Source organism: Sceloporus occidentalis, unplaced genomic scaffold, assembly GCF_023333645.1.
Source record: "Sceloporus occidentalis isolate IW3139 unplaced genomic scaffold, rSceOcc1.0.p SCAF_5, whole genome shotgun sequence".
In the NCBI taxonomy this organism is placed as follows: Eukaryota; Metazoa; Chordata; class Lepidosauria; order Squamata; family Phrynosomatidae; genus Sceloporus; species Sceloporus occidentalis.
In genome coordinates, this window is record NW_028316985.1 from 3,209,897 (window position 1) to 3,227,584 (window position 17,688).

The following is a 17,688-nucleotide window of genomic DNA, read 5'->3' on the forward strand; positions in this document are numbered from 1 at the left end:
TCCAATGCTTTTTTACAAGTCCAGCACTGGTGATAAAAGGATCCAATTTCATTCTGACATTTCCAACAGCTTGGGCTCATTTTTCTATACATTTTTGATAATTTTGCTGGTGACAGATGCCATCTATAATGCGTTTTTAAAATATTTTCTCTTATATTTTGCACCAGTGAAATTTTACTTGTATTTTTCCAAACCTTCTCCCACTTATCTATATCTATATTATGGCCAATATTTTTTGCCCATTGAATCATGGTCTCCTTGATAAATTCTTCTTCTGTATCCCATTTTAATAATATTTTGTATATTTTTGAAAGGGTTTGATGTTTTTCCTTTACTAAAATCTTTTCTAATTCTGTTAAATTTCTTTTTATTCCATTTTTTTCATTTTCATTTTTAATTTTTCTCTTAATTGTCCAAATAATAACCAATGGCCCTTAAAGCCTTTTTATTCCAATTCTTCTCATGTTAGAATTTGAATTTGATCTTCCTGGTATTTAATTAGATCACCAACTTTTATCCATATATTTTTCATAAAATTTTCTTTACTATACATAGCCTCATGCAGAGAAATCCAAGTCGGTGTTTTTGGTGACCGTCTTTCTTTGTACATCTTCCACACTTTTAGTAGGGATCGCCTAATAAAGTGGTTATTGAAATCTTCATTTACTTTTCCTTTTTCAAACCATAAATAGGTGTGCCATCCAAATTTTAATCCTTCCCCTTCCAAGTTTAATAAATTTGTATTTTCTAACGTAATCCAATCTTGAATCCATACTAAACATGCTGCTCTATAATACAACTTTAAAGTGGGCGAGGGGGAGGCGTGGCAGTAATCCATAAAAGCCATATCACCTTGACCAGGAACCCGGTTCTGAAACTGAGACACATTGAGTGTATTTACCTGACCCTAAAGGCCAAGGACAGTCTGGGGATCCTGTTGGTCTACTGTCCACCCCGTGGCCTAACAGATTCCCTGGCCGAGCTGACACAGCTGGTCTCGGAGCTGGTGTTGGAGTCCCCCAGGCTTCTTGTCCTGGGGGACCTCAACATCCCCTTTGAGGCTGGCTCACAAGTTTTAACAGGTGCAGCTTGGGAGTTCATGGCTTCCATGACGGCCATGGGCCTGTCCCACTTGGTGCAGGGTCCAACACATAATGCTGGTAACACAGTCGATGTAGTTTTCAGTAAGGACCGAGAACATCCGTGGGTTGAAGTAAATGACATCTCTCCCCTGTCATGGACGGATCATTTCTTGGTCAAGATTGGATTGAATGCCACAACTAAAAAACCCCTCGGGGGTGGTGGGCCTATTAGATTGGCCCGCCCTCGAAGGCTGTTGGAACCCAAAAGGTTCCAAGATGCCCTAGAGGGGATTATGTTTGGGAATGATGGCGATCCTGTTGAGACCCTGGTTAATAATTGGAATGAGAATCTTACCGGGGTGATAGACAGTATCACTCCCGAGCGTCCTTACCAGCCCGCTCCAAATAAAAAACCATGGTATACATTAGAGCTACGCCAGATGAAGTGGACTGTGCAACGACTAGAGCGCTACTGGCGGAAACATCAGCGCTTATCTGACAAGATACTCCTTGAGAACATGTTATGTTCCTACGGAGTGGCAATCGATGCAGCATGGAACTCGTTCAGTGCTGCACGGATTGCATCGGCAGAGTCTCATCCAGCAGAGCTGTTCAGGGTGGTCAGGGAATTAACACAACTACCGACTGCCCTGAACCCCTTATTAGAACCAACTATGGCCTGCTGTGATGCTTTCAACGACTTCTTTGCCGATAAAATCTCTCAGATAAGGGCGGATCTTGACGCTGGTTTTCTGACAGAACCTATAACAGAGGTGTCCAGTGACTCTGGGAACAGGGTTATTCTAGATCGCTTTGAGTTTGTAAATACCGAGGACGTGGACAAGCTCCTTGGTAGCGTGAAAAGGATGACATGTTCTCTCGATCCTTGCCCTTCCTGGTTGACTGTTCAGGGAGGAGATGCTATAAAATCTTCATTACATCGTATAGTTAATGCATCTCTTCGGGAGGGGATATTTCCAGCGGCCTTGAAACAGGCAATAGTCAAACCTCTTTTAAAGAAACCCTCCCTTGATCCCCTGCAGATGTGTAATTATAGACCCGTCTCGTTATTACCATTCTTGGGCAAGGTGATCGAGAGGACAGTCGCCTTTCAGCTCCAAGCTGTCTTGGATGAAACCGATTATCTAGACCCATTTCAAACTGGCTTTAGGGCGGGATACGGAGTTGAGACTGCCATGGTCGTCTTAGTCGATGATCTTCGTCTGGGCATCGACAGGGGAAGTGTGACCCTGCTGGTGCTCTTGGACATCTCAGCGGCCTTCGATACCATAGACCATGGTATCCTTCTGGAACTCCTGAGAGCGTTAGGTATTGGGGGCACTGTGCTTCAGTGGTTCCGGTCCTATCTCTCGGGAAGATTCCAGATGGTGAGGCTGGGGGACAGCTGCTCTCGTAAAAGGGAGTTGACATCTGGCGTTCCCCAAGGCGCCATTCTGTCCCCCATGCTATTTAATATTTACATGAAGCCGCTGGGACAGATCATCCGGAGACATGGAGCGCGGTGTTATCAGTACGCTGATGACACCCAGATCTATCTCTCCATGTCTCCGACTGATACAGTGACTAAGGATGGCATCTCTCCTTTGGATGCTTGCCTGGAGTCAGTAATGGGATGGATGAGGGAAAACAAACTCAAGTTGAATCCGGAGAAAACAGAGGTACTTGTGACAGGTACCCCAGGCCCAGGCAGGGAAATTTGTCATCCAGTCCTGGATGGGGTCACACTTCCCCTAAAGGACAAAGTCCGCAGTTTGGGAGTACTCCTGGATCCATCTCTGCAGTTATCATCTCAAGTGGATGCGATGGCCAGGAGTGCTTGGTACCAGCTTCGGCTGATACGCCAACTGCGTCCCTGCCTGGACTGAAAGGACCTTGAAACCGTAGTACATGCACTGGTAACCTCTCATTTGGACTTCTGTAATGCGCTCTCCATGGGGCTACCTTTGTACCAGGTTTGAAAGCTTCAGCTAGTTCAAAACGCTGCAGCCAGACTGGTCGCTGGAACTTCCAGGTCAGACCATATAACACCGGTATTAAAATCTTTACACTGGCTGCCTATTAGCTTCCGGGCTCAATACAAAGTGTTGGTTATTACCTATAAAGCCCTATATGGCTTGGGCCCGAGTTACTTGCGGGAGCGCCTCTCCCCATATAGTCTGCCCCGCACTCTCAGAACATTAGGAAAGAATTTATTAGTACACCCTAAGGTGAGACTAGCAGCAACTCACCAGAGAGCATTTTCATCAGTTGCACCAATGCACTGGAATAAACTTCCAGAAGAGCTTCGCACGATCCCCACACTGGCTGCCTTTAAAAAGGCTTTAAAGACTCACCTCTTCCGGTTAGCATTTCCTTCAGACTCCTCATAGAGTCTGTCTCCCCTGATAAGAGTAGCTAATCATAATTGATAGATTCCTTGCCTGTCTATTGTTTGCTTATTTTAATGATGTTGGATTTTATTGGTTTTTATTGATATATGTACTGAGATGATGTTTTTATGATGTGATGTTTTAAATGATGCTGTAAACCGCTCTGATCATCTCGGAAGAGCGGTATATAAATAAAGCATATTATTATTATTATTATTATTATTATTATTAAATTTGGTACTCCTAGTCCTCCCCTTTCTTTAATATCTTGTGATATTTTTATTTTAATTCTTGGTTTTCTTCCCACCCAAATATATCTTGAAATTTCCTTTTGCCAGTCATTAAAAACTTTCTCACTGTAAATTATAGGAATTGTTTGAAATAAATATAAAAATTTGGGGAGTACATTCATTTTTATCGATGCAGTTTTCCCTTTTAATGACAGTTTCAGGTCTTTCCTTTTCATTCAGTCAGCTTTGATTTCCCACCAAATTTTCTCATAATTATTTTTGAATAAGTCCTAATTTTTTTCTGTTAATGTAATCCCCACGTATTTTATTTTTTTACTAACAGAGAAGCCCATCCTCTCCACCACTTTCTTTTCTTCCATTTTTGTCATGTTTTTGGTTATTATTGTCATTTTTTCTTTATTTATCCTTAGACCTGAATTTTTTGTCAAATTCCAACAGATATTTATTTAATATTTCCAAATTTTGTAATGGATCTTCTAGAGTTAAAGCTAGGTCATCGACGAACACAACAACAAAGCTGCATGATCTAGGCCACATGAAGCAGAATCCCAAAATCCTGAAAAGCTTTCTGTTACAATTTCACAATACTCAAACTCTGACTTTTTTGAAATGCATGCAAGGGATGAAGCTGGTGGTCTTTTAAAGTCCCATCACAAGGCAAAGCAGGGAGAACTGCTCTGGACTCCATTCTTCCCATCCTGAGTTGTTCTTGTGACTCTCTACTGCAAGAGTGAACCGGCAAAGAGTGGCCTTGGGGCCACACCTGGCCCTCAAAGCTATTTTTGTGGCTCTCAGACTTTCCAGGCTCTCTGGGCTGCATTTTTCTGCTTCTGCCTCAAAAACTGAACTGCATTTCCTGCAAGCCTCCAGCAACGAGGGTCTCGTTTTGCACAGGTAGCAGAGCTTTTCTGCACATTAAAAAAAAGTTTTTCAAAACCAGAAGTAGACTTTCTGATATTACTAACTGTTCTTTTAAAAATGATATTGTGTGTTTACTAAAGAAATTGAGGTAAAATATGGTTATGGATGTGATGTATACTATATGTAATAAGGAAAGGACCTGTTGTGAGAGGTGAGAATGTGAGATGAAGGTGTTTGGTGATTGGCTGAATGTTTGACGGGATTTTTAAAAGGCCACTGTTTAGGGCTGTAAATCAGAAGGCGTTTCAAAGGTAGGAATACAAATTAGAGATATGGTGACAGTGGGTCAGGATCAGTGCTAGAGATTTGTTAGACTCAAGTGAGTTACGATTTCGTTGTTCAGTTAGATATATGAGAGAGAGAGATATGAGTAGAGTTACCATCCAATTTTAGACATCTTAAGTAAGTAATTTTTAACTGTAGGTTGAGCTTTTGTTTGCTAATTTTTTTTTTCTATTATATACTTGTCCTTTTGATTACTTGTTGTTGTTGTTGTGTGCCTTCAAGTTGTTTACAACTGACAGCAACCCTAAGGCAGACCTATCATGTGGTTTTCTGGGGCTGAGAGTGTGTGATTCGACCAAGGTCCAATGCAGTGGGTTTTCTTGGCTGAGTGGGGATTTGAACACTGGTCTCCCAGAGTCCTAGTCCAATGCTCAAACCACCACACGATGCTAGCTCTCCCTCTGAATACTACATAAGGGTTACTGGAATGCTTAGTTCACACATGAATAACTGGCAGCAGTTATTCAAGGGTGATGATGTCAGGTGGTGGGAAGTCTCATGCAGGAACCATGTAGAAGGTCCCCACATTTGATACCACATAGGTGGAGCAGTAGGAGGTCTTCATATTTGGTGGCAGGAGTGAGATAAGTAGAAAGCTTCACAGACCTCTACCCATGTCTGATTTCGTCTGCTTATTTGGCACTTCTTGACAGTCTATATGGCACATTCCCACTTGTACCCTCCGTTCTGATAGTCAAGGTCTGTTGTCCCAGCCCAGGCTCTCCACTGCCCCGTCCCAGATTCGTCCCTTTTCACTTGCTGCCCCTTACTCCTGGAACCCCCTTTCCCCACGGGAAGCAAGGGTCATCACTTCTTTAACCAGTTTCAAAACTGAGTTGAAGACTATATTGTTCAGGGAAGCGTTCCCAGGCATTGTGCAGCTGTTTATCCAATTGTTATCTGAGATTTTATTTTATTTGATCTCTGATGTTCTCAATCTGTTGTCTCCTTATTTTATCCAATTCTATCTTGTGTTACTATCTATTGTTTTATATGCATTTTGTAAAATGTACACCATTGACAGGTTTCATTTTTATCTATTTTATTGTCTGTATGTACAGCGCTGTGTAAATCTACAGCACTGTATAAATAATAATAATAATAATAATAATAATAATAATAATAATAATAATGTGGCCCCTAGACCTGTCATGGTGGTCTCACCCTGTTTTCAAGGCCTTTTTTGTAGCATTTGCTGCTGGTGTGGATCTTTTGCCTCTAAAAGTTTTTTTCCCCATGCAGGCTCAGTTGCGAGCATTCATCCCTGAAATGCTGAAGTACTCCACGGGTCGTGGGAAGCCAGGCTGGGGAAAGGAGAGCTGCAAACCCGTGTGGTGGCCTGAAGACATTCCCTGGGCCAACGTTCGAAGCGACGTCCGGACCGAGGAGCAGAAGCAGAGGGTGTGTGTTGAGTGCCCTCTTGCTTCTGCAAAGGGCTCTTCCTTGGTATGGCATTTGGAGAGGCTTGGCTTATAGATCTATCTTGGGGAGTTTGTTAAGTGGTTGTCACAAATTGTATGGAACAGGTAAGAGCATGAGAGAAATGCCATCCTGCCTCTGATGTGTGTGGCTCAGCTCTCTGTTTCCACTGGGTGCTCCAGGAGTTTCCAAGCAAAAGCATTGAGGGCACTGGCCCTTCTGCTGTGCTCCAGAGCCATGCTATTGTTGAATGCAAAAGTCATGTTCTTGGTCATATTGCTTTGTAGCCATTAACAATCTGTCCTCCATGAACTTAGGTGCTTTTTAATCAGCTTTTATACTAATGGTCATCAGAACAACCAGTCGCCAATGGTGTCCGTAGGGGATGCAGGGAACGTGGCCTGCACCGAGTGACACCTGATCAGGCCCTCCTCCCACTAAAGAGTGAGGAGGGCCAAGTGTTCCCCTCCCAGTTTCATCAAAGCCAAGCAGGGGAAAAGGCTGAGCACACCCATCCTGGCTCTACAGCGAAGTAGAGAATATTTTGGAACATATTCCAAAATCTGAAAAATTCCAAAACTCTTCTGATCCCAAGCATTTTTGATAAAGGAGACTCAACCTGTATCAGTCATCTGTTGGCCCATCTTCCTGCAGTAGCATAAAACAGATAAAAACATTTTTAAAACATTGGATATAAATAGATAAAAAACATTTTAAAAGAGTCTAAACCATTTCTTTAAAAGTACTTCAAAAAACCATACACAGCTAAAACAGCTGATGCAGCCACTGTTGGGGTTTTGGGTGTGAAGGCATTGTGAAATCAATATTTCTGAAGACATATTTATGAAATAAATACAGTCATTCTGTCCTACCATAAGGTCAAGAGGGATGTAACCTGCCTGACTTCTCACGGGAGGGCACCCCATCGCTGTGATGCCACTGCAGAGAATGCCCAGCCTAGGCTCTCAGAGTGGTGGGACACACAACTGGGCCTTTCTGGGAATCCCAGGTTTTGAACAGGCTGATATGGGAGGAGACCCCAAGCTGTTTAGGGCCTTGTAGATCAAAACCTTGCATTGAGCTCAGAAACCGATTGGAAGCCAGTGCAGTTGGTACAAGACTGATGAAATACTTATTGCTTTTTATTATGTTCCTGTTCTCAGCAAGCGTCAGAGCCATTCAGGGTGCAACTTCATACTTGATGAGCCCAGTTTGAAGGAAGGAAAAATCTACCTTGCCATTATGTCAGTATGCAGATATGACTGCTATGGTCAAATCATCTCCCCTCACTTCAAATTCCCCTGCTCACTTTTGTAACCTCTCACTGATCAAAGAAACGAGGAGGAGGTCTCAGAAACCTGCACAGAAATTGGTGCTTTTTAAGTTGGTCTCATTAAAAGGACACGTTGAGTCTCCCTTACTCAAAATGCTTGAGACCAGAAGTGTTTGGGATTTCAGGGTTTCCCCCCCACCAGATTTTAGAATATTTGCATATACATAATGAAATATCTTGGACATGTGTTTTACGTTTTGTATACACCTTATACACACATCCTGAAGGTATTTCAAACTCAATAATTTTTAATAATTTTCTGCATGAAACAATGTTTGTGTACATTCAACCATCAGAAAGCAAAGATGTCACTCTCAGCCACCCATGTGGACAATTTTGGATTTTGGAATACGTATTTTGGATTTCAGAATTCCAGATAAGGAAGTCAATCTGTATTGCCACTATGTGGATTTTGTTTTATGGATAGTATGACTTGCTCTGATTATTCTAAAATAATATTAATCTAGTGGCAGTAAGATGACACAAGACTGAAAAGCAATTTAGAGGGAATGTACCCTGAACATGTTTACTGAAAGGGAGCTATTTTCACTGCTTATCTAAATGTGGACAGTGAAGGATCCAGATAAATTCTGTTTGGGAGGCTATTTGACATTTTGTTCAGTGATTCATTTAACCACACTTCTACATCTATTCCTCATGGCAAGAAGCTGTAGATAACTGGTTACTTGTTCATTGTGCTAATTTGGCAAATTATTGTTTATCACACCCAACTTAGTGCCTTCCAGTGTATGTTGAACTATGATTGCCATTGTCCCCGGCTAGCCAACCCTACAATTATGCTGTTTTGGAAGTTGTAGTCCAAAACATGCAAGATCCTGGCTTGGATAAAAATGATTTATGTTCCCCTTAGGATGCTGATGTTCTTACATAAAGCTGAACTGTCAAAACTGAATCTCCCAAAACATAGTTTTTGAAGGGATGATCTTCAGCAGGAACTTGCTAAAGGTTTTGTGTGTTTACAGGCTTCTGAGTCTATCACAAAGCCTATCTGCAAACTCTTGGGCAAACTGATAGTCCAGGTCTGGCCATTGGTCATGACTGAGCTGTTTTTGAAGAGGTGGAAAATAAATTCTGTATAAAGTATATCTCCAAGCAGAATATCTTTTTGTCCTCCAAAATTCTACCTTACTTTGTAATTCAGTGAAGTTTCAAGATAGTTCATGAGATAATGAACCATACAGGTAATATGAAAACACTCTCAAAGATAGCAGAAAGGAATAAAATTTGTACATACTTTTTAAAAAATCAGTTAAAAAGTCTTTGTTTGGTGCCTAAAATTCATCAAACTGGGCTTCAAGTGAATCTTTTGTGGCAAAGCTTTCCATTGTTGGGGTGCCACATCCCAAAAGGTCCTGTTTTTCAGAGACAGCTGCCTAATCTCTAAGGAAGAAGACAACTGGAATTGACTTGAAATGACATTTTTAACTGACCATGTTCATGGACGTGCTAGAATTCTTTTAGCTATCTAAACTTTAAGTCCAAAATTTTGTGTATTCTAGGCAAGCAAAGTAATCTGCACAATTAATTGCCTCTGGTCTGTGTTTTCTGGGTGAAGGTTTGTAAAGGTACTCTTCTACATAACCTCAAACTGAGAAAGTCACATTTTTATCTCAGAAAATTTCTGTATTCCTGATTTTATTCTCACAATTACGAGTGAAGGCTAGAATCCCTTACTCACATGGTTATAAATCTAAAAGCTGTGAGAGCGTCTTCCCTCTTGCCATTCTCAGGGAGAATTTAATATGTGGTAGAAGACAATTGGTTCATGCACAAATATTTTTGGAGGGTCCATCACTTGAATGTCAATGGATGTGCTTTGATAGAATAAATGCTTTAAATTTTTGTTGTTGTTATGTGTCTTCAAGTTGACTTATAATGACTCTGTTCTACTGTTCCATTTTTCTCTTACTCTTACTCTTCTCCTTCTTGTTGTTGTGTCCCACTTCCCCCCAGAATTGGGATTCAAAGCTGCTTACAATTCAAAAGAACTATACAATTAAAAACATACAAAAAGAGAGCATTAAAATAGAACTAAACTATTATTTTTATTATTATTTATTTTATTTACTTTATTTATATGCTGTCTTTCTCCCAGGCCAGAACCCAAGACAGCTTCCATAACAAACTATTACAGCATTAAAACAAGCCAACATTGATAAAAGAATAAAATACAATTTAAAAGTTGAGAAAGCCCTTTAAAACTTTCTGTTTTAAAAGCCTATCTGAATAAAAAGGTTTTTGCCTTCTGATGGAAGGACAACAAAGAGAAGGCCTTTCTGGCCCATTCCCTGGGAAAGTTCTATGGTCTGGGGGCAGGTACCAAGATGGCCTCCTCTCAAGTCCCCACTAAACGTGCTTAAGATGGTGGTGGAATGGTTGTATGAGCCGGACCAGGCTCTGAGATCTTCAGGATCTACCCTTTCCAGGATTGTTATGTATTATGTATCTGTGCTCAACAATGGCTCCTTTTCATCCTGGAGAGAAGTGACCAGTGGGGTCCCACATAGAGGTGCCATATCCCGCCTCGGGGCGGGACTTTCCCGGTTTGGGGTGGAGCCACACGGTCCCACCCCGGTTTGGCCCCGCCCCGGGACTCTCCCCCCCCCCCAGCGAGGCCCTGGAGGCAGCTCCACCCCTCCCTCCCCGTGGCTGTGTCGTTTTTGAGGCCCTAAACACCTTTACTTGTAATATGCAAATTTCTCCCAAAGCTGACCAATGAGAAAGAAGCAATCAGCCCTCCTCTTGGGTTGGTTTTCAATGGCTTGGAAGGAAGAGATTTTGCCTTGCTTGTAAATAGGAAGGGCTTTGGGGTAGCAAAAGGCTGCAGAAATAGTTTGACCCCCCCTTAAACATCCATGGCTCAGTGCTATAGGATTCTGGGAACTGTGGCACCAGAGCTCTCTTGACAAAAGGAGGCTGAATAGTCCACAGAGCTACAGTTCCCAGGATTCCATAGCCTTGAGGAGAAGGAGGAGGAGGAAGGTTGCCTTGAAGGGCAGAATTGGGGCAGAGGAGGAGGAGGAGGAGGAGGAGTTGGAGGAAAGCTGAGTCAGTGGCCATTAGTTTTTTGGGGTTTTTAAATTATTTTTTAAAATATACTTATTTTATTTTATTTTATTAATTTTTATTATTGCTTTTTATTTTTTTATTTTATTAATTTTTATTATTGCTTGTTTTTATTTCATTAATTTTTATTATTGCTTGTTTTAGTTTATTAATTTTTATTATTGCTTGTTTTATTTTATTAATTTATTATTGCTTGTTTTGTTTCATTAATTTTTATTATTGCTTGTTTTATTTTATTTTATTAATTTTTATTATTGCTTGTTTTATTTTATTTCATTACTTTTTATTATTTGTTTGTTTTATTTCATTAATTTTTATTATTGATTGTTTTTTATTTTATTACATTAATTTTTTTATTAAATATATACACCCCTGCTTTGTTTTTTTTTATTATTTTTATTATTAAATATATGCAAGTGCATTTTCTGTGTATTTATGGCGATTTGAATGCTAACAAGTCTGCCTTTCTTGGCCAATTATAGTGGTGATGATGATGATGGTGGTGGTGATATTGATATCAACAAGCCTCTGAGGCATGGCCAATGTAACTTGCTGTGATTTTTACAAACTCATGCGCAGTGAAGAAAAACCACAGTCCCTTGCCCAAGTACACACTTCTGAGAAGTACAGTTGAACCCGAGGGCAAGTCCATTTCTGCCATCTGTCTAGGAATAATGCCAAAATGTCCTCCATTTTGATCATGCCTAAAAAACATGCATTTATATTAAGATTTTTTTAAAAAAACTCAATTTTTTCGCATGTCCTCCATTTTTTATAAAAATGTGTCCTACATTTGAAAATGTTGCCCTACATTTGTCCTACATTTGTCCCGGTTTGGAGGTCCTGACTTATGGCAACCCTAGTCCCACAGGGCTCTGTCTTGGGCCCAGTGCTATTCAACATCTTTACCAATGACTTGGATGAGAGAATTGGGGGCATACTTATCAAATTTGCAGATGACACCAAATTAGGGGGAATAGCTAATACCCCAGAGGGCAGGATCAAAATTCAAAATGACCTGAATAGATTAGAAAGCTGGGCCAAAGCTAACAAAATGAATTTCAACACGGAGAAATGTAAGATATTGCACTTAGGGCGGAAAAATGAAATGCACAGATATAGGATGGCTGAAAAAGAGTTATATGTGTGAAAGGGATCTGGGAGCCAAATTGAACATGGGTCTACAGTGTGATGCAGCAGCTAAAAAAAACCAATATGATTTTAGGCTGCATCAATAGAAGTATAGTGTCTAGATCAAGGGAAGTAATAGTGCCACTGTATTCTGCTCTGGTCAGGCCCCACCTGGAATATTGTGTCCAGTTCTGGACACCAAAATTTAAAAAGGATGTTGAGAAACTGGAGGTGTCCAAAGGAGGGCGACCAAAATGGTGAAGCGTCTGGAAACGATGCCCTATGAGGAACGACTTAGGGAGCTGGGTATGTTTAGCCTGGAGAAGAGAAGGTTAGGAGGTGATATGATAGCCCTGTTTAAATGCTTGAAGGGATGTCATATTGAGGAGGGAGCAAGCTTGTTTTCTGCTGCTCCAGAGACTAGGACCCAGAACAGTGGATGCAAGCTCCAGGAAAAGAGATTCCACCTCAACATTAGAAGGAACCTCCTGACAGTAAGGGCTGTTCGACAGTGGAACACACTCACTCAGAGTTTGGTGGAGTCTCCTTCCTTGGAGGTCTTTAAGCAGAGGCTGGATGGCCATCTGTCGGGGATGCTTTGATTGGGAGTTCCTGCATGGCAGAATGGGATTGAACTGGATGGCTCTTGTGGTCTCTTCCAGTTCTATGATTCTGTCTGTATTATGCTATTATTTTTTAGATTGCCCGCCATGGGCAGGTTTACTGTATCTATTTTATTGTTTGTATGTACAGCACTGTGTAAATCTACAACGCTATATAAATAAAGAATAATAATAATAATAATAATAATAATAATAATAATAATAATAATAATAGGAGAAAAGGGCTTCTCCTGAAGATCTCAGAGCCTGGTCCAGCTCATACAGGGAGATACGCCCTGCCAAATAGCCTGGACCTGAGCCATATAGGGCTTTATAGGTCATGAACAGCATTTTAAATTATGCCCAGAAACGGACTGGCAGCCAGTGGAGCTGTTTCAAGAGGGGTATTGTGTGGTCTTCATAACCTACCTTAGTTAACAGTTTAGCTGCAATTCTTTGGACCAGCTGAAGTTTTCAAGTGCTCTTCAAAGGCAGCCCCAAGTAAAGTGTTTCAGTAGTCCAAACAGGATGTAAATAAGGCAAGTGCCACTATGGCCAGATCTGGCATCTCAAGGAATGAGTACAGTTAGTGCACAAACTTTAAATGTACACAAGCACTCCTGGACACCACAGAAAAAAACCCCTGTTTTTTGCAAGATTTCCTCTTTTGCCATTGGCTTCCTCTTAGGCTGATGGAGTGTGAGTCTTGGCCAAGGTCAGTCAGGGGGTTTCCACAGCTGGGGGGGGGGGGATTCAAATCTTGGTCTGCCAATGTCCTAGTCTGACACTCAAAGCACTACACCACACTGGTTCTCAGTGGTTTGTTGTTGTTATTGTTGTGTGCATTCAAGTTGGCTCTGACTTAAGGCAACTCTCTCCTAAGATTTTCTTGGCCAGATTCCCTCAGAGGTTTGCCATTGCCTTCTTCTGTAGTTGAGAGAGCATGACTTGCCCAAATCTTTATTGAGTAAAATTCACCCTAAGTCCCATCTCTCACTTCAGGGATGTCACAAAGTTTGAATATTTTTATTTTGCTGTTGCTTTTGCTACTGTTTTTTGTGTCAGTTTTAACTACAAGTGAAATTCTTGATTTAACTCTCTTTTCTTTCTCTTGTCTTCTCTCCCCTACATCCCATTGTCCACCCAACAGGTATCTTGGACTCAGGCACTGCGGACTATTGTAAAGAACTGCTATAAGCAACATGGCCGCGAGGACCTGCTGTATGCTTTTGAGGACCAGCAAACACAGCCAGCAGCAGCAACACACAGCATAGCACATTTGGTACCATCTCAAACTGTGGTCCAGACCTTCAGCAATCCAGATGGCACAGTTTCTCTCATCCAGGTGAGAGTTCGAGGTAGTTAATATCTCCCTAAAATGAGGTTTGAGATCTCAGTTGAGCATAGGAAAGTTGTTTATTTTGATTCAGACAATCCTACCTGGCAGGAAGGGTGCTGAGCAGAAACTGTCTTCTGTCCAGAGCAAAAACTACTTTTTGTACTACACAAAGTAGGTTTTGCTACCCGAATCCCCAGCCATCATTTGTTCTACTTCTCTGTGTGCTCAGAAATTTTTAACCATGTAGCCTTGTGGTTATTTCAGTGAAAACAGAATTCTAGGTTACATGGTGAATTAATGTGAAGTACTATGTTACCTCAATTTCCTCCCACAAGATGTGTGTGTGTCTGTTGTGAAGACCCCTCCCCCAGGACTTTCCCACATTTTGTTGTTTTGCAGGCTGGAACTGAAATGGATTTAAGTTGCATTGTTGCAACTTGATGTATATACAAGATACACAACACTGTCAAGCTGCATACAAAAATATGTTGCACAAACGTAGATCAACAAGTATCAACAAGAACAAACTGGCACTGTGAAGTCATGCAAGTATTCACCCCCTTTGGTGTGATACACCTAAATAACCTCAGGTGTAACCACTGCCTCTATAAGCCATTTAATGGAGTCCACTGTGCACAGTTCCAGTGTCATACAATAAAGTAGTAGAGTCGACCTTCCATATCCACAGATACTGCATCAACAGATTCAAACCATCCACAGCTTGAATCCCCCCCCCCAAAAAAGCAATCCTTGATTTTGCCATTTTATTTAAGGGACACCTTTCCCATTGTATATAATGGGAATTGCCCATCCACAGATTTTGGTATCCACAGGGAACCAAATCCTGGTGGATATAAAGGGGCCCACTGCATATCGAAACAAACATCATCATGAAGACCAAAGAACTATCAAAACAAGTCTGAGATAATGTGCAAAAGCACCAATGAGGTTTAGGTTATAAGAAAAATCCAAAACTGTGACCGCCCCCCAGGCCCCACTTAAATCAGTTATTTTAAAAAGGAAATAATATAGTGTAACAGTAATTGCCTAGAAAAGACCATCCACCAAAATTCAGTGACTGGGCAAGGAGGGCCTTAGTTAGAGAATCAACTAAGATGCCGATGGTAACTGAAGAAGTGGAGAGATCTACAGCTAAGATGAGGTAAATTGTGGGACAGCTATCATCTGGAAGCTCCACAAGCTGAGCTTTGAAGAAGAGCGGTGAGGAAAAAAGCCATTGCTGCCAAATGCCTGCATCATAGCCTGTGTGGAGTTTGCAAAAGGAAATGTGGAAAACATAACAAACACCTGGAAAAAGATTTTCAGGTCTGATCAAAGCAAAATTGAACTGTTTGTTCTTGCCACAACACACTGCCTTTGCTGCAAAGTCAACTGTGCTCATTAACCTGGGAACACCATTCCCACAGAGAAGCATGGAAGTGACAGAATCATGTTGTGGGGATGCTTTTCCTCATGAATGTGGGCAATGAATGTAGGCAAAATAGATTGCTAGAGCAATTCTAGAAAAAAACATGTTTAAGACTGCAAGAGACCTGGGAGTGGGGCAATATTTTGCCTTTCAGCAGGTCAGTAGCCTTAAACTCATTGACATAGAAGCATTAGTGTGGTTTAAAAACAAAGACTTTAATGGTCCAGTCAAAGCCCAGACTTGTGGTGAGAACTGAAAGTTGCTGTTCCCCAATGAACTCTATCCAAGAGCTGGAGCAATTTTGCCAAGAAGAATGGGTAAAAATGGCAGGAGCCAGATGTACAAAGCTGATAGAGACTTCCCCAAAGCTGAGTGCAGCTGTAATTGCTGCCAAAGTTACTTCTATGAAGTTACTTCTGTGACTAATTGGGAACTCATGGAGTGAATACTTTGGCAACCAAGTGCCAAAATTTAAATGTTGATTTAAATTTTGTCAGGTGTGTGTGGTACAGTACATCAGGTGGGAATAATACCAATTAAATCCATTTCTTGACAAAAGGTTGGGAAAATGTTGACAAAATATGAAAGAGTCAAAGAGGTTGAATACTTCTGTCCATTTATTGAGATATATACATTTCCCTTTTTGTCAATATATTTTCTTTGTTCTTAAAGCAATTTTTTTTAAAAAGGCCACTCTAGGGCTTCAAGACTGTAGAGATTAGAAAAATGAATTATAAATTGCCATTATAGCTTTGATTTCATGATGCATACCATTTTAGCTACCAGGTTTAGAAAGAGTGGGTCCAGGGAGATTAAGGTGTTTTAAAAGTTACACTTGGCAACATTGCACTGATTGCCACAGTGTGGTGATTCATTGTAGGTTGGCACAGGAGCTACGGTAGCCACCTTGGCAGATGCTTCAGAATTACCTACCACAGTTACAGTCGCACAGGTCAACTACTCTGCAGTAACTGACGGAGAGGTAAGGGATGCTGCTGCTTGCAGTGGCCACATAATTCTTCTACTCCCTCCCTGTGATTAGAAATAGGATACCCCCAGCACCAAAAGCATTATGTGCATATTCCTTCCTGTTTTTCTTCTTAAAAGGACCTAGTAAGATGTTTCTATAACTTCCCATGATGAGTTATGAACTACTGAATCACTGTTTGACAGTGGTACACACTGCCTCAGTTGATGGAGCCTCCTTTGGAGTGGCAGGGGTTGGACTGGATGGTCCTTGAGGTCTCTTCCAACTCTGATTCTCTGATTCCATATCTGGGAATTTTAGCCTAACACATCACTTGTATCTTCCGTCTGGAAATTTCAATCCATTTTATTCTCACAGGTTCTGTCAGAGAGCCTTTTCTAACAGCAAAGTGATTAACAAATGTATAAAATGTTTTTTTAATGTGATACCTGCTTAGGTGCAGAGCCACATTTAGGGAGACGTGTATTTTGCTAGCAAGGCAGTGGTTCCAAATGTGTACTTTTCTGGCCAAAGAGTTAAGTCCCAGGCTTCACAGAAGTGTCACCATGTAGATGTTCCATGAGGTGAAATTACAAGTCAAGAGAGCTGAGAAACTCAAGCTGGGGAAGCAGATAACATTCCTTAAAGCTAAGTGCTTTGGGGCAAGCGGGGGGGTCAGGGGTGGTGTGGAAGATCCTGGGCATTCCTCTTAACTTAAGTTGCCAGCTCCCTGGTAGAAATTGGCCTGTTCTTTCCCTTGTCCTCCTTTTGGACCTGTGCCCAGACCCCCACACACCCACCTTTGTGACAAAGTAAAGTGGTTAGCCCCACTCTGCTTTGGAAAAGGATAGTGTTCTCAGAGCAATAGGTGGCAGCACAAAACAGCCTTGTTCTCACAGTAGCCAGCATTACCATTTGAAAAACCAGCCAGAAACAGGTTGTTTTGTTTGATTTTCTGGTCTTGAAAAAATTCCTCTGCTTCACTGGGGGAGTTTTCAGCTCTGGAAGACAAACTCCTATTGTCTAAGGAGAAACAGGTGCCCTTTCCCCTTGCCTAACTTCCTTTGCTGATGTTTGAGCATGGCCGCACATGGAGCTGCTGGGTCTGACTTTGCACAGGTTTACTCTTTGACCAGCAGCAATTCTCCAGGATGTATACCTACCTATACCACTGTGCTAATGTAAAGCCTGTTGCACTAGCAATTGCACATTTTCAGGAGTGTTTTCAGAGTTGAGATATCCAGTACTGTTTTTATTGTACAGTGTGGTTGTGCAAAGCAGCAGTGCAACCACTTTGTACAACCAGTTGCACAGCTGCTCTACAAAAGTCACTTCCAGAAAAGGGATCTTCACTCTGCTAGCATTAAATTTGATTTAGGCCCAAAGGCTTAGACTGCGGTATGTACTTGTTGCCTAAATTCCCTTTTAGCAAAAGGAGATGCCAAAGAGTGA

At 41.4% G+C, this 17,688-nt stretch overlaps 1 protein-coding gene across 9 annotated transcripts in view; it reads left to right on the plus strand.

The window, feature by feature from the left end:
• The window catches only part of NRF1 (nuclear respiratory factor 1), a 90,354-nt gene that overhangs the window by 36,384 nt on the left and 36,282 nt on the right, over positions 1 to 17,688 (plus strand). For 6 of the 9 annotated variants that reach the window (XM_089527395.1, XM_089527399.1, XM_089527396.1 and 3 more), the window contains exons 6-8: positions 6,172 to 6,375; positions 13,652 to 13,846; positions 16,150 to 16,251. In XM_089527395.1, coding sequence (XP_089383521.1) covers positions 6,172 to 6,375; positions 13,652 to 13,846; positions 16,150 to 16,251 — 501 coding nt within the window. The remainder of the gene's footprint in view (positions 1 to 6,171; positions 6,376 to 13,651; positions 13,847 to 16,149; positions 16,252 to 17,688) is intronic. The other 3 variants (XM_089527400.1, XM_089527401.1, XM_089527402.1) reach the window with 2 other exon arrangements.